Source organism: Neolamprologus multifasciatus, chromosome 17 (assembly GCF_963576455.1).
Source record: "Neolamprologus multifasciatus chromosome 17, fNeoMul1.2, whole genome shotgun sequence".
NCBI lineage: Eukaryota > Metazoa > Chordata > Actinopteri > Cichliformes > Cichlidae > Neolamprologus > Neolamprologus multifasciatus.
In genome coordinates, this window is record NC_140455.1 from 25,528,781 (window position 1) to 25,556,725 (window position 27,945).

Below are 27,945 nucleotides of genomic sequence, written 5' to 3' on the forward strand. Positions count from 1 at the left end.
TTGGTCAAGAATTTATAAAAGAAACATTTTTGAAATCTGCTTTTTTTAGAATATTGGTAACAGGGTTGCGCCACACATCGATGGTTTATTATTTATTATTCTCAAATACATAATACAAATTGGTTCCTGTCGTTTTAAACCACGTTTGAAGCCTAAATTATCCTCTAACTACATAATAATCCTTAAAATGCATATTCGTATTCATAGGTTTATATTTTTCTAATAATTTATTATAAACATATTGTTTGAATAAAATGACAAAGTGTGAAATAATGACCGTGTATAAAAGTTAAGTTTTAACTTAGTTAAAATAAAACCGACCCCGAAGTGGTTATTTAAAAAGACATAAAAAAAAGAGTACCTGATGACGTTGACGCACCTGACTCCGTTAACAAACCCGGAAGTAGAGCTCTTCGTTCACTAGCGTACCAAGCTAACTCATTTCGTATGCTACTGGAAGACATGGGGGCTGTGTTTCACAGCCATTACTGACAGCGGTACGGCTGAGAGCCCACTTACAATAGGAAGTAAAGCGAAGACCCTTTTTTAATATTAAGGTAAGTAGCTGGAGGCATTCGGAGTGAAAGTTTTATATAGAAATAATCGCTGTTTGACTGGAACGTCAGTCTACTTGCGCATTGTTGGCTAGTTAGCTTGGGCAGGTGACTGCCGTGTTCATGTGGGGAAAAAGGCAACATATTGCAACGATGATGTCTGCGACATAGGTAGGCAAAGGGTTAATAGAAGAATTGGAAAGATATCTGTTGACTGCCAGCCGTGCTTTCAGTACTCGTTTGCATTGGCTGTGTGCTAAACAAGATGGTTAACTTGGCTAACATCAAGGTATTTCACAATCAGATCTGACAGACACGCCGAGTGACCCATAACACTTTGAAACCCATGCTAACATGTGGCTTGATCGTGTCGAATATGAAGAACTTATTAATTCCGGCCGACGTTACTTACTTGTTATTAGATATGTCCAGTTTTCATAAACAATTCCACCATGATACTAACAGGCTCTCTGGGGACCAGCTGCTAAGGTGCTAACGACTTTATTAGGTTAGCAACTGGTATTAATATAGATTACAGTCAAGTAAATCACGCGTTTCAATTTAGTTACTCGTCGGCAGACAGTCAGGACGCTTGTTGCAAAGAAAAACAGGGTCATGGGTTTCTATTCATGCGCACTGATATTTTTGCCATTGTTTTTTGGCCTTTCCACTCTTTCCAGACAGAAGCAGTGGCGTGCTAAAATAGGCTATAATGCTGTTTGTTCTATGAAATCTTCAAATCTGATTGCCTTTAGTGCTTTAGATGTTTTGCAGCATTTTTCAGAGCACTGCCACATCTTCAAATGAAGCATCAGGGTTTTAGGTTTCGATTCTTAAACTGAGGGACAAATTCTAGAACGCTAACAGCTTCAAAAGTAGGTGATGCTATGTGATGCTGCATATGATGAGATGTGAAATACTTTATTCATCCCTTAATAGGAAAATTCATCTGTTACAGTAGTTGAAATGATGAGGAAATTATATTGTCTGGCAGCTGCCTGTCCAGGAAGTGAACAGGCTGGTCTGGATTATCCGTGGATGGATACAAATTTGTTCAGTGACCATCTCTCCACCACAGCTTCAAAAACATCCAGTTTGCAGTCAGTCACAGACCCTGGTTTTCCTAATTGTTTTATTCAGTCTGTTGGTGTCAGCAGCTCCGATACTGCTCCTCCAGCAAACCACAGCAAAGTCAAAATTGAATTTAAGTTTGAAAGCATTTATAAAACATTTTATTAAGAATCACTGTATTTTGAACATTTCAAACCCATCCATAACACTTTAAATGTAGGGTTCTGTAAAGAATTAATTATTAAAACTGCAGTGTATGGATTTGCTGGGAGCTTATTCGGTTCAAACATCAAAGGTCTAGAAGGCTGCTCAAGAAAGATTAAGAACACTGAAGGAAGTGTTTGCATTTAAAAAAAAACCAAACATAACCACCAAAAAAAAACTTGCTTCACAATCATCGGTTATGCTCTTTTGTCTTGGTTTTTGTTGCCTAACTTGCTCTTACTCTAGACTATTTTGAAAGAGAGCATTAATGTGGTGTGGCTCAGTTTGCTCTGAGTCATTTTATATTTCTGGGGACAGCGTGGATTGTTACTATGCTTATTCTCCTCAGCCAGCACAGGGAGGATGCTGGTGGGGACTTTGATGTGCAAATTTTCAAGCAGGTGCATTAGTGCATGTCTAATGGATTGTTGAAGGCTTTTGCTTTGCCAGAAGCACACAGATGTCTCTTTCACCAACTACCTACACAGAATATTTGTTTCAAGTCCCATGAAGCTGACAAAATGAGCAAATAACCTTTTTGCGAAGCCTTCCACCAGTTTCAACTTAATATAGTAGAAATTTTTGCTAAACAGGAGAACGGGGTTAAGGCAGGGAACGAGTTTGGGAATGCACACTTGCGTTTTTAGAGGCTTCTTAGTAGGGTCACCATAAAGGCCTATTCTGAAACAGAAAAAGGAAACATATTTGAAACAGCTTCATATTTTAATTAAATTATTGATATGTGGCTGCAGTTTACTGATAATCTTTTGCTAAATGAACTGATTTAATGAATCTCATTATTGGGGTTTTTGTATAAACACAGCCTTCCTATTTAATTTCTTTAACCACTGTCTTTTTCTTTTTTTTTTCTTTTTTTAAAAAAGGTGTTTCTTCAGTATCTGCAGAAATCCATAGACCTGTTGATATCCAAGTCTTTTATATCATTGAAAATAAGTTGTTGCATGCATCTGTACTACAGCCTGCCAAATTATTGTTGGTTTGTGTACAGCACAGACAGTACATGCTGAATGTACTGAATCTAATATTACCACCATATTCCACATCTTTGTTTGAAAAAAATACAGTTTGCATGACCAACTTGCAATTTGGGGAATTGCTATATTAAGAATAACAGTGGAGTATACTGTAAATGTGCATGTAACATAGTGCCTGGTTGCAAAAACTGCAAAGAATTTCCACATCTGACTGACTGTAGCTTATGTCTTTAACCTCTGATCATTCCTTAATGATCATCATCAATGTTTTATCTCAGCTGCCAGGTCAAGCCTGAACATGGAGTCCATGCTGAACAAATTGAAAAGCACTGTCACTAAGGTGACAGCCGATGTCACTAGTGCTGTTATGGGTAACCCTGTGACACGGGAGTTTGAGGTCGGGCGACACATTGCAAGTGGAGGTCCCGGCTTGAGCTGGAGGATCTATAATGGCACCAAGAAGTCCACCAAACAGGTGTGTGTGTGTCAGTGTCTCTCTCTGACCAGACCACCTCTTGACACAAGTTTTGATCCAAGTTCATAAATGATTTACTCGACTTTTGCTGAAAGGGGAAAAGGAATTAATTTGAGACTGAAAACTGCACTGTCACCATGTCGTTGTATGTCTTTTACCCTCCAGGAAGTAGCAGTTTTTGTTTTTGACAAGAAAATGATTGACAAGTATCAGAAATTTGAGAAGGACCAAATCATCGATTCACTGAAAAGAGGAGTGCAACAGCTAACCAGACTGCGTCACCCTCGTCTCCTGACTGTTCAGCATCCCTTGGAAGAATCACGGTGATTAACACACACACACACAAATTCACACATGTATGTATGTATGTATGTATGTCATGGATGAAACTGAATGAGTCACTGCTCAGAGGATATCTTGACATTTGAGATGAAAATGGATCATGGCAAGTAAAGGTTAAGGCCTTGTGCTTTCTTTCTTTTCATCCATGACAGCTCTAAATTCATAATTCTCTTCCGTCTGTTTTTACTCTTTCTGTTTTGTTTATTTTCTGTCTGTTATTGCTTTGAATTGAACTGATGACATTTATTTATTTGGCCCTCAGAGACTGCTTGGCATTCTGTACAGAGCCGGTGTTTGCCAGCCTGTCCAACGTGCTTGGCCAGTGGGACAACCTGCCCAGCCCTGTGCCCAGCGACATCAAGGAGTACAAGCTCTATGATGTGGAGACCAAGTATGGCTTGCTACAGGTGAGCATGTAGGCAGAATAGATTTCTTTTTGTATGGCTGCGTGTTTCTTGAAAAAAAAAAAAAAATAAATAAAAAAAAAAAAAAAAAAAAAAGGTCAGTCAGAGCTGCTTTTACATTTATTTTCAGTTCACTCCAGTAGGAGAAAGTGGAGGACAAAAGAAGTAGCATTCTTAACAAAAAACTATGTACAGTAGATTGTCAGTATCTGAAAGCTATATCCTTAAGAAATAAGAAAAAAAAATAAACCGAAAGACCTGACACAGGACCTGAGAGACTCATGTGTCCCTTCACTTGATCCATCTGCTGTTCACTGAAGCCTCATCAGAAATGGTGTCAGTGGAAGTGAAGCGCACGATCTGATATCGTCGTGTTGGTGTTGTTCCCAGATCATCATACTAAATGTTGTTCCAGGATCAACATTGCAAGTGACCAATCAGAATGTTGTGACGTCATACTTTTGCGACTTCGGGAAAAAAAGGCGTAAAACCAAAAACTTTACTTAAGCTGCGAGAAACCGCCTCTGTCCGCCGATCAACGGACCCTAACCCTTTAATAAACGGTAAGCAGAATTGATATCGTCCTTGCAACATTGGAATTTCATAAATGCACGAATGGCTTGGCGCGCAAAAGAATAACGTCACAACAATGTGATTGGTCACTTGCGATGTTGATCCTGGAACAACATTTTCATGATGATCTGGGAACAACACCAACACGACGATATCAGATCATCCTAGTGAAGCTGTCAAGAAATCATTCTTAAGGAAGAAAAATGGAGAAAAGGCTGAAGAATGCCAAATTACACAACTGAAAATTGTTAGCAACTGGTCTGGTGAAGTGTAGATTTCAAACTTTAAATGTTTGTAAGCCATTGTTAATATGTATGGAGGAGGTCAGGAGAGAGGTATAATAATGAGTGTTTACAGATGTATGTAAAACACATTAGAGGCTTTGTCATGGTTTTGGGCTGCATTTCAGGCGGTGGTGTTGGGGATCTTGTCAGAACTGATGGCAATATAAACCCAGAACATTGTCATCAGATATTTATCCACAAGGTAACACCTTCTGGAAAGCATCTGGTTGGCAATGACTTGAAAAAAAAAAAAAGCATACCTGGATAAAAAAAACGCACAATAAACACTATCAGTCATAGATTAGCTTCCCCAGAGGCTAGACCTAAACTTTATTGAAGCAGGTCATCTTAACAGAGTACAGAACAATAAATCAGAACAATAGATCAATAAATGTCTACATCTGCTTCCCATTTTCCCATTAAAATATAAAGAAATGAAGGGTAGCTTACGACTTTTGAACAGTAAAGGGATCAATTTACTGTCACTATTAGGGATGGGTATTGTTTAGGTTTCATCCGATACCGGTGCCAAACCGGTACTTTTGAAATTGTGCCGGTGCTCGAACCGGTGCTTAAAGAATGGAGAACAGAAACTTTGTCCAAAAACCTCTCATGTTTAGCTGTTTTCCAGTTTTTCTTTGCTTCTTTGAACGGCTGCTGCTGCCATCATCATCCGTCATCATTTCTGCTACACTGGCAGGGCTAGGGGCCAGGACTCTCCTCTTCCAGTTCTTGGGGGATGTTGCTAACTCCGGGTCCGATAACAGGCACCACACCCGCAGTAGATGTGCTCGGTGTGAGGTCTTGCAGCAAGCTATCAAATATGGTTATTTCTTGGCTTTTAAAAAAACGCTATGCGTCGCCAGGTGTTTCATCAGATTCGAGGTGTTACCTCCTTTGCACAGTATCACCTTAAAGCACTTGTTGCAGGCTGCTGAGTTTGCATCTTTTGCTGTGCAGTACAACCAGACTTTTGACCGCTTCGCCTTGGGCATTTTTAATCTGTAGCTCGGCTCTAAAAGAACGTACATACCTGGGCCCGCCTACTGTCCTTGGAAAGGTAAAATGATTGGCTAGAATCCAAAGTGTATGACATCTCAGGAAAAAAAACACCAAAATGTGTGCTGCTTTTCAGTCTGGTTACTACCGTTTGTGTCAGATATCCAGATATCTGACATAATGGCCGGTATACCCATCCCTAGTCACTATATTAATTTGAGACTGAGCAAAGCACATGGCAAACTAGACTCTTAAAGCTTTTAATTAAGCATTTATTTACACAACAGTACTGGTTATTAATGTAGTTGCAATAATCAGCTTCTCAGTCTTTCTTTACAGGTTACAGAGCAAGAAATACTGGTGTTTATTTAGTGCACACTTCCTCTTCTCTTTTTTTCTTAGTACTATGCTTGGAGATACAAAACATTTTCTATGCTCTTTCTTCTCAAAGCCAGTTGAACCTGCTTGATTCCAAGCCTTGCCTGTCACCTTTTAGAATTATGTTTTATGACCTGGTATGCCTGGTATTACAGGCATGTAATACCAGGGAACATTTTACATTCACCTCCACCTCCATTATTGTCTTTGTCACCCACATTGGTCCTAATTCTTCTATTTTTTTTCCTCAGAGCATCTCTCATCTGTCATATAAAGCAGGTGATTGAAGCTGAAAGACCTTAAAAGAAATGCCTGCAGTGTTTAGCATCAGTTGGTTGTTACACAACTTTTACTGCAGCAGTGCAGAATTGTGTTTAAACTTTATGACCCGGAACTCATTTACAGTGTGTTAAAATGTATGTTGACCCAGTTAAACTGATAATACTGGTGTATCTTGGTTGTTTGAGGCAAACCATGATTAATAATTAATTTATCTTGTTCAGATTTCCCAATAACTTCAGTTTTCTCTCTCTTCAGATCTCGGAGGGTTTGTCCTTTCTCCACAGCGGGGTGAAAATGGTCCATGGCAATCTGTGTCCAGAGAACATTATCCTCAACAAGAGTGGTGCGTGGAAGATCATGGGTTTTGACTTCAGCATCTCCTCTAACAACCCGTCAGATGCTGAGGTATGTTTTCAGCTTGCTTGGCTTATTGCCGTGACAAAGCTCCACCAGAATAACATCTTGCAACTTTCTGACGTCTTACTTTACTTTCCTGTAGCCCAAGTACACATGTAAAGAGTGGCAGCCCAACCTTCCTCCACTCTGCCTACCCAACCCAGAGTACCTGGCTCCTGAGTACATACTGTCAGTTAGCTGTGATGCTGCCTCTGACATGTATTCTCTGGGCGTGATCATGCATGCTGTCTTCAATGAGGGGAAGCCTGTTTTCCAAGTCAACAAGCATGACATTTTTAAGAGTTTCAGCAGGCAGCTGGACCAGGTAAGTGAAGCTGTACTGTAGACATGTTTTTTTTTGTAATGAATGCTGCTCAAAAAACCCCAAACCTTTGCACAGACTACTATTATTAGTCTTTGGCTTTGATTTTCAAAAATGCTTGTTGTAGGCATTGTATTTTTTTATTTTTATTTTTATTTTTTGTGGCATGTGCATCCGTCTTTCTCCATCCTCCTCTTATTTTTGCCTTTGTTCCTTGATGCCCTCCACTTGAGCTGATTTCCCTATGGAACGGGATTTGATTGTCACCAGTCATTAGAGAGCAGATGTTTGAAGTAAACAAAAAATGATGTGCAGCTGTGCCAAGATAACAATGTTGCCTTGAGAATAAAAGTGAAAAACCAGCAGATAAAGGGAACAAATACACTAATTTCGTTTCCAGCTATTCCTTCAAAGTCTTCATCACAAATATTAGTATGGGCAGTATAGATGTAAACTCCAGCTTGCCTGGTTTGTTTAGTTTTTATGCTCAGCTACTGTCATCTGTTGAGATCTGAGTCATTTACCAACTCATAGTTCAGGCACAAGAGAACCATGACAGTAAAAGTCTAAACTCCTCTAAACTAATGTGGACTTAATGTATTGATAAATTATGGAATACATTACAGCTATAATACAAATAACTTGGGTATATGTTACTGTTATGGGGTTTATTCTTGTCTTTCAATTGTAGTTGAGCAGCATGAGTCCAGCGGTGCTGAGCAAGATCCCAGAGGAGGTGCGGGAGCATGTCAAAATGCTGCTCAGTGTCACACCTAATGTCCGGCCTGATGCCGACCAGATGACTAAGGTCTGCATATTCATTGCTTGCATAAGAATATCATTCCATCGTCCATAGGCCTCCCTTTGAGGAAAAATATATTTTTGTGTGTGTTTTTCAGATCCCATTTTTTGATGATGTTGGTGCAGTCACTCTGCAGTACTTTGATTCCCTCTTCCAGAGGGACAACCTACAGAAGTCCCAGTTTTACAAAGGACTCCCCAAAGTCCTACCCAAGCTACCAAAGGTAAATGCTGCAAACAAGCCCCCCCCAAGACTTGTTTGCAGTGTGAATACTGGAGATTTCACCTTCATTTTCAGGATTTGTATAAACACATTGGTTTACTCCTGAGTTAGCAGTATTACTGTGTTACACTCGATCCTGTGACTCATATTAGTCATGTCATTTCATCTTTTACCTATTCTGTTGCGTCTTCTCTTTAGAGAGTGGTTGTATATCGCATCTTGCCAGCTTTGACCTCTGAGTTCGTCAATCCGGACATGGTTCCCTTTGTGCTTCCCAACGTGCTGCTGATTGCTGAAGAGTGCACCAAGGACGAATATGTTCGCCTCATCCTGCCTGACCTCACGCCTGTTTTCAAGCAGCAAGAGCCTATTCAGGTATACAGAAATGTAACCTGACACATACACTAATTTAAACTTGTGCACATTTGCAACAACTGGTGCTTTAAGAAATGTCACTTTTGTAATATACACATCGTCTTAGGATGGATCCTCAGGTACGGAGGTATATCTGTTTTAAAAACTCTGTTTGCATGATATTTTTTTCCCCACTTTGAGACATGTGTGTAATTAATATTTGATACGTGATTGAACAGTTGTATTTAGCCTGCCTAAAACGCATGGTGCTTTATGTCTTGTTCTGTCGCATTATCAAGACTTCTCTGTATTTTTCTTCCCATGCCTCTTCAGGCTAGCAATATGGTGAGTGGTTTTTCTGCTGTGAATATTCTCTCGTCACATCGGCTTAGTGTATGTGTTATGTTGTTAGTGATACTAAAAGCTGTACTAAAACCACTGGAATGAGTCTCTTACTTCCATCTTCCACTGTACTCACCTGTTGAACATAGGCTAGTATTTTCTCACTCTTGTTTTCTTAACTGACTCTCTGTGTTGTGCAGATTCTGCTGATATTCCTGCAAAAGATGGACCTACTGCTGACTAAAACGCCACCAGATGATATAAAGAATAGTGTGCTGCCCATGGTCTACAGAGCTCTGGAAGCCCCTTCAGTACAGATCCAGGTACAGAGGGGAAACGGGAATGGTGAAATAGATTATGATTCAAGGAGCTACTGTGCACATAATTTGTGAAAAAACATAGATGCAGTTTTATAAACATTCTAAGATATTCTTGGTATGTCTGGTTCTTTTTTTCGCTTTAGATACTCTTTGTCTAAATTAGAAACACTATAGCTGTGTCCCTATTCCTAGACCGCATCCTTCAGAGGCCGCATTTGAAGGCTGATTACGTCACAGCCTGGTGACAATGGCTGTCCCAATTCGAAGGCTGCTCCCAATGCGACCAACAAATGCGTCTTCATTTCACCAGATTTGAAGGATGGGTTGGTGTATCCTTCGTGGCCCAACCTATTTCCAACAATGGCGGCAGCTACTTTGCTTTAATTTTACTCTTTCTGGGTCACAAAATAAACTTTCAACGTATTTTCAGGGGTGAATGTAGGTGTTAGATAATTTAAAAATGTTATTGTTTGGCTTTTTTCAGTGTTTTATTTGTTCCTGAGTAAATCGGTTTGGCTGAGATTAAAGTTATAGTTTTCACAAAGCCTAATAAATGTCAAACAAAAAACTGATGAACCTCCTAAGACCTCACAGAAGTGTGAGATGGTAGAGAATTTACTCCAGTGTCCTGTTATATTTTAGGAAGCAGGGAGCTGACGGCTGAGTTTATTAAACTCAACCGAGACAGCTGGTGACGCAAATCTGAAGGCTAGACCGTCCCATTTCACAGCCTCGCACTTCCAGCGTTCTCGGTCTTCGAAGGACTCGGCCCGCGTAGATCGCATAGGCCGGGTCCTTCGAAGGATGCGGCCTAGGAATTGGGACACAGCTTATAAGAGTAGTTGCTAATTTTTACTTCATTGGTGTTTATTTTTAGAATTGTGCTTTGTCAGTTTGAGGCATTCATTTTTGCCTGTACTCTTAGTTCTCCTTTTAGTGTTGCAAGCACAGTAAGAATGAATTTCAACTCATTAACAAAATGTCACATTTAATAACATTATCTCTCGCTGAGCAGGAGCTGTGCCTCAACATCATCCCAACCTTTGCAAACCTGATTGATTACCCATCTATGAAGAACTCTCTCATCCCTCGCATCAAATCAGCCTGCCTACAGACATCCTCACTTGCTGTGAGTCTACATCGGTCATTCTGCTCTCGAGCTGTTTGCCTTAATAAATGATATATTTTTTTAAGTCTTTACTTTGCCTTGTCTTTTCTAAAAATGCCACATTCTTTTTTTCAGTGTTGTTAGCTACTGACTGAAATGCATAAATGTGTTTCCTGTTTAATTCTGTAATTTGCTGTGTCACCGTGTGTCTTCTTGTCTCGATGTGTAGGTGCGAGTGAACTCTCTCGTGTGCCTGGGGAAGATTTTAGAATATCTAGACAAGTGGTTTGTCATTGATGAGATCCTGCCCTTCCTGCAACAGATCCCCTCTAGAGAACCAGCAGTACTCATGGGCATCTTAGGTAAACAAACCGTAGCGTCTCCCCTCCTCAGAGGAAGTTACGCATATTACCATATCATTTCACATTTTGTTTTTCTTAAGAATTCTTTATTTGACTTGCTTCCTCTTTACTCTAGGGATCTATAAGTGTACATTCAACCACAAGAAGCTGGGCATCCCCAAAGAGCATCTTGCTACCAAAAGTTTGCCCCACCTCGTCTCCCTCAGTATAGACAACAACCTCAATCTCAATCAAGTACTGCACAGTCAAACTGATATAATATTTATGTTATTTAACTGTAACTTTCTAAAAACAACAGAAAACGTTATATAAATATTAATATAACACATTATATGGTAATTGATATGCTTTCTTCCAGTTTAACTCTTTCATGATGGTTATCCGTGACATGCTGAGCCGCATGGAGACAGAGCACAAGACCAAGCTGGAGCAGCTACACATCATGCAGGAGCAGCAGAGGTGTCTTTCTTAATTTAGTTCACCATGTACAGTAAAACACCTAACTATCTTTGATTAAATGACTATGAATATTAATTGTGATTTAAAAAAAAAAAAAATTAACTACAAATGTCCTAGAATGTTTAAAGTACCTCTAATCTTTAATAGAAAGCAATTAACAGACTGTTGGTAATGTTATGACTAAATAAGCACTTACAAATGTCATTTAACAGGAGCATGAACATATCAAATCCACTCAACCAAGCAGAGGAGAGCAAGAGCCCACCTAATTCTGGCAACCAGGTGATTGCTTGATTTCATCACAGTCATCGGCTCTGACAACGTGACTGTAAATGTTAGCCTCTCTTAAAATCTCTCCTTTTTGCTTTCAGATTGATGACATCTTTGGTGGCACAGGGGTTAATGGGAAGGAAAATGGATCTGCAGCACCAGTCTCACAGCCTAGCAGAGTATGCAGTTTTTTGATTAATTTCCACCCGCTTTCTTCTTTGTTCATTTAGCATGCAGCCTGGTTTGCTTATTTCCTTTCTTCCTTTGCACACCCCTAGGTGTCTCTCACGCTAGAAGAGAAGCAGCGATTGGCTAAAGAGCAGGAACAGGCAGCCAAACTGAGGAACCAGCAGCCGTTAGCGCCACAGACTATCAAAGCAGCCACCGCTGGCTCCAACTCACAGGTAAATCCTGACAATATCTGCGCACACAAACACACACTCGTGCTCAAACACTAATGATACTACTTGTTATGTTACAGACTAAGGATCTGACCAGCAGCCTTCTCAGCAACATGACATCTCTGTCCATGGCAAACACAGCACGACCAGCCCCAGTGCAAGGATCCACCATGTCTACATTCCCCTCCTCCGGTCCAATGGTCGGCTCCATGGGAACCTCGGTCTCAAACGGTTTTAACCCAGCTATGGGCTTCCAGACAGGAGGCATAGGGATGGGCATGCGACCCGCAGGTCCCAGCCTCTACAGTGGAATGGCCACCACCACCAGCACCCCAAACTTTGGATCCCTCACACAGAATCAAGGAACAACTGGACAAACAAATAAACCTACTGACATGTCAGCGTTGGACAATCTTTTTACATCCAACAAGCCCAAAGTCACTCTTAACCAGATCGGTCCCAAAGCTCCACCTGGAACCAGCAGCCCTTGGCTCGGTCAGTTTAATTCACCCCAGAACCCTCAGACTCAGATGCAGGGTGTGTCAGTTGGTATGGGAGGGGTGCCCGGTGGGTTTGGGATGCAAGCAAACCCTTTTTTCAGCCCTCAGAACTTTGCTCAACCTGCTGCTGCCCCTAGCATGAACCCAAGTGGGATAAAACATAGTGCATCTGTCAACAATGATCTGAAAGACTTATTTGGCTAAACAAGAATTAAAGAGAGACTCCAGGTTAAGTATATTCTTTTAATGACTGTGGACAGAAGAGCCTTGAATTCTCACAGAACAGGCCGACTGAATGTGAAGATTTAAAGTCCTTTCAAGGGTCTTACTGTTGGCATTTTTAATCTGACCTGGCTTAAGTTCTGACTCTCTCTGTTGGCAAACTAACCTGAATTCCATTTTTACTTGACTAGAAGGACAGACTATTGAGGTGAAGTTTCTTCTTCTATGCTGGGGGTTTCCTACTGTTTTTGTACTTAACATTCTTGATGGGTTGACTTGAATTCCAACTCAGATTATTCAGGAAGGGTTTGTGTTTATAACATGAATGATCGAGTGGATGGACTGCAATTCTCTTCTTGAACATGTGACGTCTGAGTCAACACAATTGGCGGAAAAAGATTTTTAAAAAGTGGTTACTGTGTCTCTCATCTGGTCATTTTCAGGCTTCTGTACCTTTTAATCCTGTTTGGATTGTAATCACCCCGTTAATTTGCCGTTATCGGTTGTTATTATTCCTATGACTGTTAATAGTAGGTAGTCACCTCACTGCTAGTGGGCTCAGTAGAGCAGGGCTGCTCAAAAGGAAAATTGGTGCATAAAGAGGCAGGCAGGAAAGTGGGGGTATAATCTTCTTCTCATTTCTTCTGGGCTTGATTTTTACTTTCACTTACTTTTTACTTGAATTTGCTGCTTCTTGGCATCCTTGTGCTGATTATGTTAAGTTAAAAAACTACTTGGGTAGGAAAAGAAGGAATGCACTTCTTTACACAGTCACTAGAGAGCTCCTACATAAGTGAGGCCTTTTCTGCTTATTGCCAATTATGATGGTAGTAGGTGGAGATGGGTGCATGCTGACTATATTTATGGGACTGATTACAACACATAATGGCTAGTCAGTGGGCTGATTACATCCATGCGAACTATACTGCTTTTCCAGACTGTCTTTTAGAATTGCTGCAAGTGTAAAATGATCAGAGAGCTGGCTCGGAAACAGATGCCACAAACAACAAAATGTAATCTAAATGTAGACTGGCAGTAGCTTGAATTTTGGCTCTGAGAAGCATGCAGTCTCTGATCTGCATCCAAGAGGCTCCTCTGTGGAGGAAGTCTGAGAGAGGGTGTCGAATTGACAGCCCCACCGTTGCAGTTCAGGCTAAGAAAACCAAGTAGCTCCTCTGTAGTCTGTTTCTCTGCTGCTACATTAAAGTAAACAGTTGTGACCGCCCAGGCACCTTCTTTTGTAACAAGACCAGTTTCTGTAACTGCAGTATGGATGACTAACCTGTGTTGGATGTGTGGAGTAACCACTGAAGCAGTGTCCTTTTTAAAAAGGCACTACATAAAGGAGCATATGCACTGCTTTAGCTATTGTGCCTTACGTGGGTACATATTTAAATCTAGACAGCACTCATCTGTTACTCAAGTATTAATGTTTTCCATCTTTATCAGCTGTCTGGCACTTGCTTCTCTAACCACTTGCTTTGTTGCATGTTACTCTCCTTGACCACAAAAGGTCTGAAGTTTAATTAACATCTTTTCTTATGATTCCTCATGATTCTAGTGACCAATGAAAAAATATATTAACACGTTTTTACTGATGAGATCTTTAAGGGACTTCTGTGCTACCATTTATGTTGTTCAGTTTATGAAATAAAGATTATCACAATATATTTTGATTGTAGCACTTTTCAGCTATCAGCAGACCTGTACTGGTGGCATATTATGAAGTGTAGATAAATAGTTTATTTAAAAGTGGATTGCTCTGAGAGGGCCTTGCCATTTTTTTTTTTTTTTTTTTTTTTTTTTGTGGTAATGTTTAAGAGGCCTTAGCTGAGTTGTGTGCAATAATCACTGTCGGTTGTTAAGGGTGCATATCGATTGGCTCGAACATCTCTCTCTCCTTAACTAAAACTTTGTTTTGACCTCTTATAACATAGGTCTGTGAAATTTTCTAAAGAATTAGATATTAATGTGTGCTCATTCTAAAGCTTACATTTTTCAAGAATCACACAATTTTAGGGTTTTTAGGCGTACATTGGTCATACAGGTTTTTTTTTTTTCCATAATAATGATGATGATTGTTTAAAATGTCTTATCTTTTATCACAAAACCCTTTTGGTTTTGTATAAAAATGCCACAAATGGCAGTGTTACTCATTTAACTGAATCCCTGGGTTCTGTTAATTCCTCTGCTTTTCACATACCAGACTGAAAATGTGTCTGCAAATGGATGTTTTTCAACCTTGAGTCGACATGTGGCACATATGATTTCATTGCTAAATGGATGTAGTTTTTGGAGTGTGTTTCACATATCCTAGCAGAACCCCAAAGGAACAACTGAAAGCTTATTCTTCTACAAGATCATTTATATATGACTGTTGTCCTATATGTGTAGTGTGGGCTTTGTTTCATGTGTCAAGGTGCTGGTCTCTGAGGGTGAAAATCTGTACATATAAAGGAAAGTGCACAATCTAATCTTGTCAAAGGGTGGTGCTTATTTCTTTGACTGGATTTTTAAGTGTAAATGTAAGAAATGAAGGAGAAGCACAATCCAAAAGAAGTTTTTATAAATTCTTAAAAAGATTTACATGGCACAGCTTGTAGACAATCAGGATGACATGAAATAAGCAAATTAACTAGGGTTAAAAAAGTGAAAACATCTAAAAATTCCAATAATTACACAAATCTGTGAATATTTGAAGATTTACTAAAGCATGGAATTTACTTGTATTTTATGGTAAACTGGTAAAAATAACTGATTTTAAGTTAAAAGATTTGTAAGTAGTTTTTCTCCAAAGATTTATCTGTAAAGGATTCCACTTATTTAATATGGAATAGGCTACATTAGCCACTATCACAAGTGCTCAACCCGGCCATGTAGAAAACTCGTACATGGCTTAATTTACTGCATCTCTGCATGTTAGTGTAGCTTGATAAAAATTCAAACTTGCAATGAAAACAAAACGACTTCAGCGGAGGAATAAATAAATGTCGATCAGCCTGTTGAGGTGAAGAGGGCAGGAAGGGAGGAGGCAGCTTGTGACGTGGGAGTCAACCTGAGGTGGACAGTGACACAACTGCTAGGATCAACATTAAGTTGACCCCTGACCTACAAATCCCCTCAGTCACTGATTAAGTCTCACCGCTCTGGTTGTGCCCGTGCTCAGGTTGATCTGAGTTACTGTTATAAAATACAAAAGGTGTATTAGCCAGGACTGTAGATTTAAACTATAAACATTCAAACCATATACACCTTCACAGAAATTCAGCTTTTACGCAGGTGTCTTATCAAGAAAGAATAACTAGTCAAATTATTAATCAGTAATCGGTGTGTAAGGGGGCAGTGTTCACCTCCCAATGTAACATTTACGCTAATCCACATTAACAACTCAAGAAATAAGAGATATGTGGTGACTAAGTTAAATATCTCTCCTTTCCTGGTGTTCTGCTGAATATAAAGGAGACCTAACTGACCTTCTTGTCCCAGTATTGTTATCGACTTAGACATACTAGTGGTCATATAATTTGCTTCAACAAAAGCCTTATTGTTTGGTTTAACAGTTCTGAAGTGTGTGTATTACCTGAGAAGCCCAGCGTGTATGAGGATCTGTTCATCTTGAAGTGTAGTGTGCCCCATTGGTTCAACTGGTGCTGTCTCTCAATACCACTGCTGTCAAATAAACATACCTGCACACACCACATATAGAAAGAAACACAAAGAGAGAAATGCACTTTGTACATTTAGTGCAAATTCAGTGGGGCAAGGATTAAAAGTTAAATATTTTTAGACAAATGAAGATAAATCTGTTCTTCTCTAAACAGGACCATAATTTATGAGAAATAAGTAGGACTTGAACCTACTGAGACCATAAACATATCAGGAAAGTGTTTACTGATTTCATCTATTAGCCTGTTGAACAATAGTGTAATTATAGAAATCTTTACAGTCACAATAACTGAAGGAGTTACACACTATTAGAACGAATGGTGTCCAAACCTTTTCCCCAAGAGTTCCATATTTATTAATGGAAAATCACCCAGGGGCCAACAATCCTTCTCACCTTTCTACTTTTCTGTCACATGTGGAGGGTGAAATAAAAAATAAGTTCAAGCAGTTTGGAACACCTGAAACTTCAGTGAAGCTGCTGAACATCGTCATCTCAGGTTAATTTTAAATCTGACTAATTTTTGTGTGTATTGCGTGAGTGTATAAAAAACTCACGCCCATAAGATGCAAAGAGGAATTACACTTTATTCATTCTGTTTGCAGTGGAGGGCTATAAATACATATAAAATCTGACCTAGGGCCATGATTGGCCCCCGGACATGGTGGACACGCCAGGTCTGTGGGAACCCAAGCAATTACAGCTAATTATCTTTCAAGTCCACACTAAGTGCATCACATTTCTGCTAAAACAACATGAAATGTTTGGACGACCTACTCACACGTGCTTGGTGTTCTGTCCAATTTAGGCAATCTCCTGTTAATTCCCACCTGTAGGTCCGGGTGGCGGCGGCTGTGAGCAGGGCTGAAGTGGAGCCAAGTCTGCAGTGAGAAGAAATGAATATCATACACAATCATACAGAGGTTTTGCTTTCCTTACTGACATCTCGGTGGATTAAAGTCTTTATTTTTACTCAGCTAGCTGCAGACTTTGCAGTCTGACTGCTGGGGAAAAAAAAGTCTTACACTCCAGTGTTGGATGCAAATTTTGGACGCCTGCGCACCCTCTTATAAGAGCCTGTAAAGGTGTGGAACTCGGTCATGTCTACAAAATGAACCAAATAAATAAATAAAAATATAGCTGTATAAAAGTACAAGCAAGAACACATCACTGTAAATGGCACATACTTGAGAAATCGATCATGTAGCCTGAAAAAGCAAAGGTTCCCCGAGGGTTCAGGGTGAACTGTCGTTCAACTTCTCTGCTGCTGACTGATGGCGACAACATGCTTAAACCCTGAAGAGGAGGATGACATGGAACACTCAAGGGATCAAACCTTCATGTAAAACTCAATGTGAGTTTATTTAGAATTTTTTTTTCTCACCTGGGATCCATATTCACGCCACACTTGACCATCTCTGAAGTACCAGCCTATGTCCTCCGTCTGCCCCTGAGGAACAAAGTTTAGTCTCCGCACCTCAATTCCTGGGTCATTCGTCTGTAACCAATCAAAATCAATGAACACCTTCCTGTTGAAAGACAACACAAAATCCAGTCATCTGTGTGAAGCTTGTTAATGTTCTAAACAACATGGGTGGGAGTAGTTTATATTTGACATGATGTTCTGTGACCTCCCCACCTTTCCCTACATCATATAACAAAGGGGAAACCCTCAAACGGAGGAGCTAAGGTGGGCGGGTCCAATGCAGCTTGCATACTAGATGCATGGACGAGGAAGTGGTATATTCCAGTAATGTGGGCTGGCACTGAGATCAGCTGATCTGTTAATTTCATGGCTTTACTGAACTCTATAACACTGTTCTGAAGGTTGTTCCACCCCCCAGTAAAAAGTTCCATATAAATACTTAAAGGTCCTTTTCTGACCAATGACATGCTCACTTTCAGTTTTGTAAAGCTGCTGATACTATCAGATATGATCACAACACACTGACCCATGGCGTGTATTGATACTGATTCCCTTGGCTTCTGGGTGGCAGTAGTGTGCCTCTATCACATGGTCGTTTTCAATTTTCAGCCACTGATGGCCAACTGACAGCTGCCACTCATAATTCTTCCTGTTGACTGTGAAACACAAGCAAAGATCATGTTATCGTACACACTCCACTCCACTTATTAATATATGTTTTTGAGCAAATCTGCACAAAGGCTATGGCTTTGTATGTAGTGCATTTGTTTTTAATGGTTAGTTGTTATTTTAGGCCATATTGTTCTTTTTAAGTAGCTGCTTATAAACTTCCTGTTGGCACAGTCAGATGAGATAGAAAATCAATGGTCCTTTAGTCAAAGGACTAAAAGGCAATCCTATGTAAATGAATGTATGCATATAAATGTGTCATACAGACCTACAGTTTCCTGCCAATAGACCTTTGCTCCTTCATTAATCTAGAATAACAATAAATAAACATATTGTGGTCAAAACCTTTTTATCCCCTTTTTTTCCACTGCTTAGACTGATACAACACTCTTACCGTCAACTCAGAAAAATCACCTGTGAAAACAAAAAAGAAGAAAATCACCTCTCTCTGCATTGTTGATTAAAATGTAATTAGATAACTTTGTTAAACACCGGTTTACTTACTTATGATCGAAGACAGACCTAAACGTGCCATTCCACACAAACAACTGCTTTCACTTTCTGCTTCTGGGCTAAAGTTCATCCAGTGTGTTGACTAGGGTTTGGTCCATATGATTCAGAGAAATTGCCTATGAGGAAGACATACTAATGCTGTTATCGCTGTCTTAGTTACCTGCAATTACCCTTTAGAGAGCCTTGTATGTGCCAGTCTAGAATGGAGAGAGGGCAAGACTCTGTATGGGTACTCGTGAATAAAACAAAAACACACAAAAACAGTCATTTTTAGGGCATTTCTTTATTAAAGTGCAGAAGAAACTCCCACAGTACAATAAAATAAGGCAATGGTAAGGTTCATCACATTGTAGATGTATTCTTTTTGTCAACATAAGTTTATAGATGAACAGAAATAATTTTTGTTTCATTTATACAGCAACAGCCTTCTGCAGATGCTTTATATTCTAACATTGCAACACACTACAACAGGGGTCTCAAACGTAAGCTGTGGACCACTGTTGGCACTGTCATCTCATTGGAGGGCCACTTTAAAAGAAACAAACAAGAAAACACCCACAAATATTTCCAAAAGAGAATTTTTTTTAAATTTCAAGTATTGTATAACAAGACAAAACTGCAAACGTGAATGCAGTTTTTCCCCGCAAATCCTCTCTAACAAAAAAAGTAACTTCAAGATCTATATACGGGCTGTAAGTAGGGGTGGCCGCAAGGTTCACACCCCTGCACTACAACATTTACATAATTTATATTAGGATATATTATTACTACGCTAATGCACAAAGGCTGGTTTTCTGGTCTTTCCTGCTTCCTTAAATTGATATGTTCCTGCAAATATGTAAACAGCTAATGAGCCATCCCTATAAACACCAAAAACAAATATGGAATATAAAATATTTGAGGAAAAGTTATTACAGAATGCTATGTGACATAAGCATTTTTGTAATGACCTTTGTCACACTGATTCCTCAGATGATAATTGTTGTAAACAGTTTGAAATGTGTTATCTTTTATTACATTACCTTTTTTTGTATAAAATGCTACTAATGTGAGTCTTAATTGTTCAACTGAATCTTTGTGTTCTGTTAATTTCTCCATTTTTCCCATGCAACATTAAAAATGTCTTCAAGTAGACGTTTGTTATACTTAGATCAACATGTGGATGCATCCTAGCAGAAGCTCAAAGGAGAAACTGAAAGCTTATTCTTCCACAAGATTATTTGTATACAGCTGCTGTCCTGCATGTGTAATACAGGCTTTGTTTTATGTGTCACAGTGCTGGTCTCTTAGGTTGAAGATTTGTACATATATACAGCTGTACACCATATATGGTGGTTATTTCTTTGATGACTTTAAAACACGAATTTAGATTTTGGAATGTAAATGTAAGGAACCTCAATTAAGGAAAGTAAACACAAGCAAAGTGCACTGATTAAAAGGCACTTTTAATAAATTCTTAAAAACATGCATGCTAAGGACAAAGGATAAAAAGGGGAAACTTTTAAAAATTCCAGTCATTACAAGAACTTGTGAATATTTGAAGATTTACTAAAGCATGTTGAATTTAATGAAACCATAGTTAAGTTAACAAAAGGCTTAAAGTTAACTGAAGTTTTTTTTCCTCCCACTGATTTATTTGTAAACGATTCCACTTATTTAAATGTGGAATAATCTGCTAAAACCAGCCCTAAACCCAGAAATGTAGAAAACTGATACAGGAAATACATTTTACTGCTTAACACTAGAAGTAGTGTCATCTTAAATGGGGAAAAATAAAATTGATAACGCTTGCATTAAAAACAACATGTCTTCAGAGGGGACAAAGTAAATGTCTATCAGTTGTGTTACGTTAAAGGCAGGAGGAAGGGAGGAGGCAGCTTCTGACAGGAGAGGCAACCTGAGGTGGGCAGTGACACAACTGGTAGGATCATCATTAAGTTGACCCCCGACCTACAAATCTGTTGTCCGCTCAGTCACTGATTAAGTCTTCTCACCGTTCTGGTTGTGCCCGTGCTCAGGTTTTTCTGAGTCATGGCTATAAAAGACAAAAGGTGCATTTATTCACAACTTCATATATTGAATTATACAAATCTTTGAATATGGCTTTTAACCTTAAAGGTTTCTGATTATGTTTGCTGCTCACCTGAGAAGCTTAACTCATAGCTAAAGTTCCTGGTGGAAAATGTCATAGTTCCTGATGGGTTTAGTTTGTACTGGAACTCAATCTCCTGACTGGATGTGCTGCATATTCCCTGAATAACACAGAGCAACAACACAGAGAAAACACAATCAGGCAATGTTGTTAAATTCTGGTTAGGTCACCCAATACTTTGCTCAAATTACCATAATTCCATGTTAAAGTATGTAAACTGTGCTAGCTAGCACAGTTTACATACTTTAACATGGATTGTTTGTGTTTCAGTATCTAATTAACCCCAAAACCTACAACATCTCAACAGAAATACTATAGATGAATAACCATAATTATATTATATTATACATATATACAGTCAGACAACTTGGGAGGGGGAGGCAGCAGAGATGGAGTGCTGACCTCAGCTGAAGATATTGTGGGGTAGTGGAAGGAGTAGTTTGAAATTTTCCTGAATCCCACTGTTGGCCTTTTGTAAAGTAACAAGACTATGGGGACCAGGATGAGAACTCACTATGGTTCATGCCACTGGGGCTCTGCTCACTGAGGCACATGAAGCTTCTAAGGGACGAGGCCCCAGGTTTCTCAAAAAAGCTCGGGATGTTACAGAGCTCTCTTGGTTGACACACTTCCCAATTCCTTACTGGCAGACTGGAGTGGTAGTTTCCCTCTACCCGAAAAAGACACCAAGGAATTTTAAGGTATGTGGGAATTTGCCCAGCAACTCTAGATGTGTTTTGTGGATCTAAAAAGGGAATTTTTGAGAGTGCTTTAGGAGTATAGAGTATTGTGGTACAACCACAATGAGAGCTCAGTTCATATTGCCCGCACTAACACAATCTCATTCCCAGAGGAAGCTTGACCGTGCCAGGGCTGTCCTTAGTCATTGATTCTGTTTTTCATGAACAGAATTTCTGGGCACAGCCAGTAGGTTTAGTGGTCACAGGTTCTTATCTCTTTATTTGCAGATAACATGGTTTCATTGGGTTGATAAAACCATGACTTCCAGCTCATACCGAGATGGTTTGTAGCAGAGTGTGAAGTAGCCAGAATGATAATTAGCATCTCCAACTTCAAGGCCATGACTTTCAGGCAGAGGAGGAGGCGAGGAGTGGTAGGTCTGAACATCTCTGCCCCCATGACCCAGACCTGGCAGAAGATGGATGGACGGCTGGACGGAATGCACTAAATGTACTGTATAGGATTTTCTAGAGCACCGTCTACACATGAATAAAAAGAAAGTTGTGGCTTACTTTGGAATAATCTTTCCATGATCCATCCATATCTAGGAACTGCCATTGTGCCTGAGGGCCTGAACTAAAAAAAACCAAAAGATTTGAAATTCATTCATTCACAGCATATACATCTTTATGTGCATATGTGGTGTGTTTGAGGCAAAACAATCTTAACATTAGTCAATCTTTCAGTGTTAACATCAGTAAATGTCCTCAAAAGATAATATTTAACCTAATTCATGTTATTAATTAGCACAAAATAAGAGATGTGGTCACTGTGTGGCCGAATGTTTCTCCTTACCTGATGTTCTGCTGAACACCATACATAGGAGTCCTTCTAACTGATCTTCTTCTCCCTAAATTGTTATTGACTTGGTACATACCTATGATAAATTAATGAAGATAATGTCTCAGTGGCCATATAATTTGCTTTAAAAAAAAAGCATGAATTGTTTGACTTAACAGAAGAGCAGTTCTGAAGTGTGTACAATACCTGAGAAGTCCAGCGTGTATGAATATCTGTTAATCTTGAAGTTTAGTGAGCCCTGTTTGTTCAGCTGGTACCGTCTCTCAATAGCAGCGCTGTCAAATGAACATATCTGCACACAGCACATATAGAAAGCAGTTATTGGTGCTAAAATTGGTTCTACAAGCTACTGGGGTTTACTTAGTTTTTCAAGAGGACTCCATAGAGTCCTGTGGAAGCTTTTCCTTTCCTTTAATGAGAGGTCAGATGTGACATGATACTTGAAATCTTACAGCCCTTTCTATATGTTGACAGTACACTTGTAAGAATCATAGGTTCAGAGTTACAAGGCTTTCTGTCAATTTTCGACCAATAAATCATTAATCTGACCTTGAAGAGCTCTTTCGATGTGATCCAAATTTTTATGGATTGCTAACATGACCCCACTCTACACTCCTACAAAGTTTTATCAGAATTCATTAAAACTTTTCAAGCTGTTTACAGACATCTGTACACGTGCCATGCAAGCATAACCTCCTTTGCCGAGGTAAGGACAGTTACATATCTTTGATGCTACTATGCAGCTTAGTGCAAGTCTTTAAAATTTTTCCATGCAGTTTTTGGATGACCTACTTACATGTGCTTGGTATTCTGTCCATTGCTCTCCGAGTCCCATGAATTCCCACCTGTAGCCCACAGAACCGGTCTGCGAGGAGGAAGCTGCAGGCAAGGCTGAGGTCAAGCTAACTCTGCAGAGACAAGGAATGATTATCATTCATGTTCTTTTCCCGTGACATCCGTTAGCCTTCTTCAGAGAAACTTTTTATTTATTCTCTGGGGATTTTTGATACGTTTGTTACTGACATCTCTGTAGACTAAGCTTGCTTAGTGTACAAAGACTGTCTAAACTACAGGAATAAAAGAAAAAAGTCTTACGCTCCAGTGTTGGAGGATAATTTTGGACGCCTGCGCAGCTTCCTTTGTAAGCCTGTGATGAGGTTTCTCTGCGTCATGGCTACAAAGTGAAATGAAAACACATTTCCATAGCTGTATAAAAGAGCAAGCTCACAATAACATATCACTATAAACACCACATACTGGAGAAATCGATCAAGTAGGGTGTATGGCCCACTGTAAATCTGAAGGTTCCCTGAGGGTTCGTGGTGAACTGCTGTTCAACATGTCTACTGCTGACTGATGATGACATGGTTTTGGAACCCTGAAGAGGAAGATGACAAGGAATACTCAAAGAAAACCTTCAAGTGAATTTAAGGAGTTAATTCCTGCAATTTTCCTCACCTGTGCTCCATATTCACACCACAGCTGGTCATCTCTGAAGTACCAGCCTATGTCTTCCGTCTGCCCCCGAGGAAGGAAGCTTAGTCTCTGCACCTTTATACCTGGATTATTAGCCTGTAACGTATCAAAATCTATGAACACCACCCTGCGGAAACATAAAAGATTAAAATGAAAAGTGTACTTCTCTGAATGTGCTCCTTTTAAAAAAAGATTATTGATGCAATAATTTATTTTCCATTGTCCTGACACAAAATCTGTGTATCTGTATCAACACTTATTGTTGATAAAAAAAATTTTTTCTATAGACAGGACCTCTGTGGTCAAATGTTTATATTTAACATAATGGCCTTGCATGGCGTAACCATGGCGTGAGGAGGGATTCAAAAGTGGCTTGCATATGCGCAGGCTAAAGCAACTTTAGGATGCATAGAAGAACTGATGTCTTCCAGTGATGTTGGGTGATGTTGTGTTTGCTGTCACTAACATCAGCTGATCCATTTCATTTTATGGCTCAACTTGACTGAACCCTTCTTTTGTAGGTGTACAGGATTTACAGGACTGTTCCACCCTACAGTAAAAAGTTAATTTATAATAGCCCAAAAACTGAGTTTCGGTTTACCTTTGTAAAATTTCAAATGGCATCTGACACATTTCCATTCCCTGACCAACTCTCACTTCGTTAAAGTTGCTGATACTATCAGATATAATCACAACATACTGACCCATGGCTTGTATTGATACCGATTCCCTTGGCTCCTGGTTGGCAGTAGTGGGTCTCAATCACATGGTCATTTTCAATTTTCTGCCACTGATGGCCAACTGACAGCTGCCACTCATAATTCTTCCCATTGACTGTGGAAATAAAGATATGTTAGACAGAATGCAGCGATCTCATAAACCAATATCTTGCTCACAATACATCAAGTGTTTAAAAAGAGAATATGTACTGTTTTAAGAGCAATATTAGCTTATTTTGAATTTGAAGACACCAACACATTTGAAATGAGGGCAACAAAAGGAAAATTAAGTAGTACTAAAAAGAAAAAACTGCTGGAGGAACATATTTCAATTAATTAGTTTAAATGGCAACATGTCAGTAACGTGAATCTAGAGAAATCTCTGTATGCAAGTCTGAAATCAGTGTGGGATGCCCACGAGCCATCCTCAGACAGCACTGCATTAAAAACAGGCTGTTACTGAAGGCGCTGAGTGGGCTCAGTTAAAACTATCATGCAAAGAAGCTGCATGTGACCATGATTCTTAGGCTGAGGTAAAGTGGAGAACTGTTCTGTGATCAAACTAGTCAAAATCTAAAATATGTTCTAGAAAACATCAGCCTAAAGAACAAATGGACGGTCTGGGTTGTTATCAGCACTCAGCTTGTTATTTACAGACTGTTTTTAAAGGAAGAGGAGATGCCACCCAGCGGGGAGCATGGCCTTATCCCAACTTTTGAGATGTGTTAGTGCCATTAAATTCAAAACTAGACATTTTTTGTTCTTAAAATGCTACATGTTCTCATTTTACTGTGTCTTCTGTGTTCTAAACTATGGCCTTATAGTGATAGAGACAGTATAGCAGGAAGTTAAACTGTCACGTCAAACAGACCTGGGGTGTTCTGGGGATACTGCTGCTCCTCATTATTGTCCTGGAAGCAATTAATAGAAATGATGCCATGAACACAAGCTCGCCTTTACTGTTTTTTTTCCAGACCCTGTCAAACCCCTCCACATAGCACACACACACTTACCGTCATCTCATAATAAAAATCCACTGTGACAGAATGAAAGCAGAAAAAACACAATCAGTCAGTCTTAAAAAGCCACTTCCTGATTAAAACTTAAATAAATAGTTTCGTTAAATCGCTGTATTTACTTGCGATCGAGGACCGAAGCCCGAAGCCGGGCGGATAGTTTCACTGAAACGGATGGCTTACACTTTCGTTTCTGGGCTTCAGCTAATGCAATCTAGCGCGTACATAGGAAATGCTAGGTGGAGCTAAAGTACCGATTATGACGCTTCCCTAAGGCTGTCTCTGGAGAGTGTACACTACAGCTGATTCCAGTGGTTTGGTTTCTTTTCACAGCGACAAAAATTAAAGCACAGTGATGCCATCAGATGACTGTAGAGTTGCTCTTTCATGGTATTAAAGGAACAGTTCACCAAAAAATTACACTTTTGTACTTCCCTGTGGCCTACCATGTTATGAGGAAGAGTAGACAACACTGATATTTGGTGTGAACAAAACTACCTGCAACTTAATATGGCAAAGTTTAAGGAACTGGAACTTTAAAATATTCCCATTGCTTTACAAAGTTAAGAACAAAGAAATTCAGAAAGACTCTGGGTTCTTTGACTTTCATATTGTGATGCTGTTTAATTAACATGACTGTTATGACACAGCGCCTCTCCATCCAGTTGCTATTTACCTTGCTAATCAATTAACTGTGCATGAGACTTCGTTGTTTCCCTTCCTTACTCTGTCAGCCCACTGCTGCCTATCTCTTCTCTCACTAACACCTACCTGTAAACAACAGTCCACCCTCTGAGTTTTGTCCCCTCCCTTATTTTGTCAATGGCTAAGAGTTGTCTTACCTTTGCCTGAATATATCCCAGTGTCCTAACATTTGTTTTACGTCAGGCTGTGAAAACCTGATAGGGGAGTGTTGACTCGAGTGCAGAGAGTCTGATGGGTGTAGCTACATTCACCGTACATGTTAAATGCCAAAAATTCAGCAGCAACCTACACGTGGAGGTTTTTTTTTTTTTTAATACTAACACATATTTTCGTAAATGTTTTCGTTCATGCCTGAAAATATAATTCACTGTTCTGGTACAATGTGTCCTTAATTATGTGTGAGTGCCGTCATATGTAATATTCCCCATTTATATGTCGCACCCCCAGCTGTCAGTTCCCAAAGGCTGATTCTGTTCATCTGGACGTTGCGTTTTCAGTGGGTGAAACGTTTCGTCATGCATCGGAGCGACTTCTTCAGTCTCAGGTGACTGCAGGTTTCCCCAACCTTATAAATTGGTACATTTGCACAATGACTGAAACTAGCACCATTGAAGGGACAATGGGCTGTGAGGTCAGTTCCTATTCTGTACACTTATATAGGTGTTCTGTTAAAAGTTATTCATAAATTATGACGAAAGTTACTCATTTACCACTTGTCTCTTGATCATATCGATAATTAATCTCTTGTTTTGTTTTGTTTTTGTACAGTTGGCCATAATGCTTTAATTTAGACACTGCTGGTGTAACTTTGCTTTACATACTATCCCGGGTGTGTTTGTGGTAGCATTAGTTGCATCCATTACATCCATGCATATGTTTTTAAAGCAAACACTACTAACCATCAGGTCATTTGAATTTTCTTCTATTCACAGGTACATTTCTAATAAATTATGTTTGGTTACGTTGCTTTGGTTATACTTACCATTTTTGTCCATTTGTTCAGGTTCTGTATGTGTGGGAGGGGCCGCCCCAGTACTTCCTATTTATATAGCGTCATGATGTCATTGATTGCATCACAGGGTGCAACCAAATGCAGGGTTTTTCATTGTGTATAGCATTGTTTATTTTCTTTAAAGTAACATTTTGAGTTGTATTGTATGCAGTGTTTTACTTTTCAAAACATTTAGCTGTGTAAATGAGTTTGTCAGTTAGATGCATAATCTTATTCCTGTTTTGTTTAGATCATATTGTTTGGTCTAACCTATTTTTCAATGGTAGAGAGTAATGAGATTCAGGTGTATGTAAAGTCCTGTATAAAGCAAGTGAGATTTTGCCTACCGGGGTGTTTTTAAAAATGGTATAATGGAGATGTCAGAAATAAAGTACGATTAAAAGAAATTGGTGCTGATGCTGTCTACTTAT

At 39.4% G+C, this 27,945-nt stretch overlaps 2 protein-coding genes across 5 annotated transcripts; one reads left to right on the forward strand and one right to left on the reverse strand.

Moving 5' to 3' along the window:
• Positions 1-394: 394 nt before the first annotated feature.
• Positions 395-17,905, forward strand: scyl2 (SCY1 like pseudokinase 2). 3 transcript variants are annotated; one of them, XM_085139058.1, is made up of 19 exons: positions 395-557; positions 3,103-3,299; positions 3,465-3,622; positions 3,904-4,048; positions 6,817-6,966; positions 7,061-7,282; positions 7,971-8,087; positions 8,179-8,304; positions 8,502-8,678; positions 8,991-9,002; positions 9,200-9,322; positions 10,335-10,448; positions 10,657-10,789; positions 10,905-11,023; positions 11,148-11,248; positions 11,461-11,530; positions 11,620-11,697; positions 11,797-11,922; positions 12,000-17,905. In XM_085139058.1, exons 2-19 carry the CDS (start codon positions 3,123-3,125, stop codon positions 12,621-12,623), a joined length of 2,772 nt encoding a protein of 923 aa, XP_084995184.1. In that variant the 5' UTR covers positions 395-557; positions 3,103-3,122; the 3' UTR covers positions 12,624-17,905. The 3 variants fall into 3 exon arrangements, with proteins under 3 accessions (XP_084995184.1, XP_084995186.1, XP_084995187.1); XM_085139060.1 differs by lacking the exon at positions 8,991-9,002 and having other exon boundaries at positions 8,502-8,690; XM_085139061.1 differs by lacking the exon at positions 8,991-9,002.
• Positions 11,347-27,538, reverse strand: LOC146499489 (uncharacterized). Of its 2 annotated transcripts, none has more exons than XM_085139065.1 (15): positions 27,506-27,538; positions 25,816-25,838; positions 25,674-25,713; positions 24,788-24,917; positions 24,066-24,210; positions 23,865-23,985; positions 23,703-23,781; positions 23,404-23,515; positions 22,794-22,899; positions 22,602-22,683; positions 22,319-22,382; positions 21,057-21,165; positions 17,331-20,948; positions 16,222-17,186; positions 11,347-15,821 (listed from the first exon to the last, which is right to left on the reverse strand). In XM_085139065.1, exons 1-13 carry the CDS (start codon positions 27,516-27,518, stop codon positions 20,887-20,889), a joined length of 1,086 nt encoding a protein of 361 aa, XP_084995191.1. In that variant the 5' UTR covers positions 27,519-27,538; the 3' UTR covers positions 11,347-15,821; positions 16,222-17,186; positions 17,331-20,886. The 2 variants fall into 2 exon arrangements, with proteins under 2 accessions (XP_084995191.1, XP_084995192.1); XM_085139066.1 differs by lacking the exon at positions 27,506-27,538 and adding an exon at positions 25,941-26,142.
• Between the last annotated feature and the right edge of the window lie 407 nt (positions 27,539-27,945).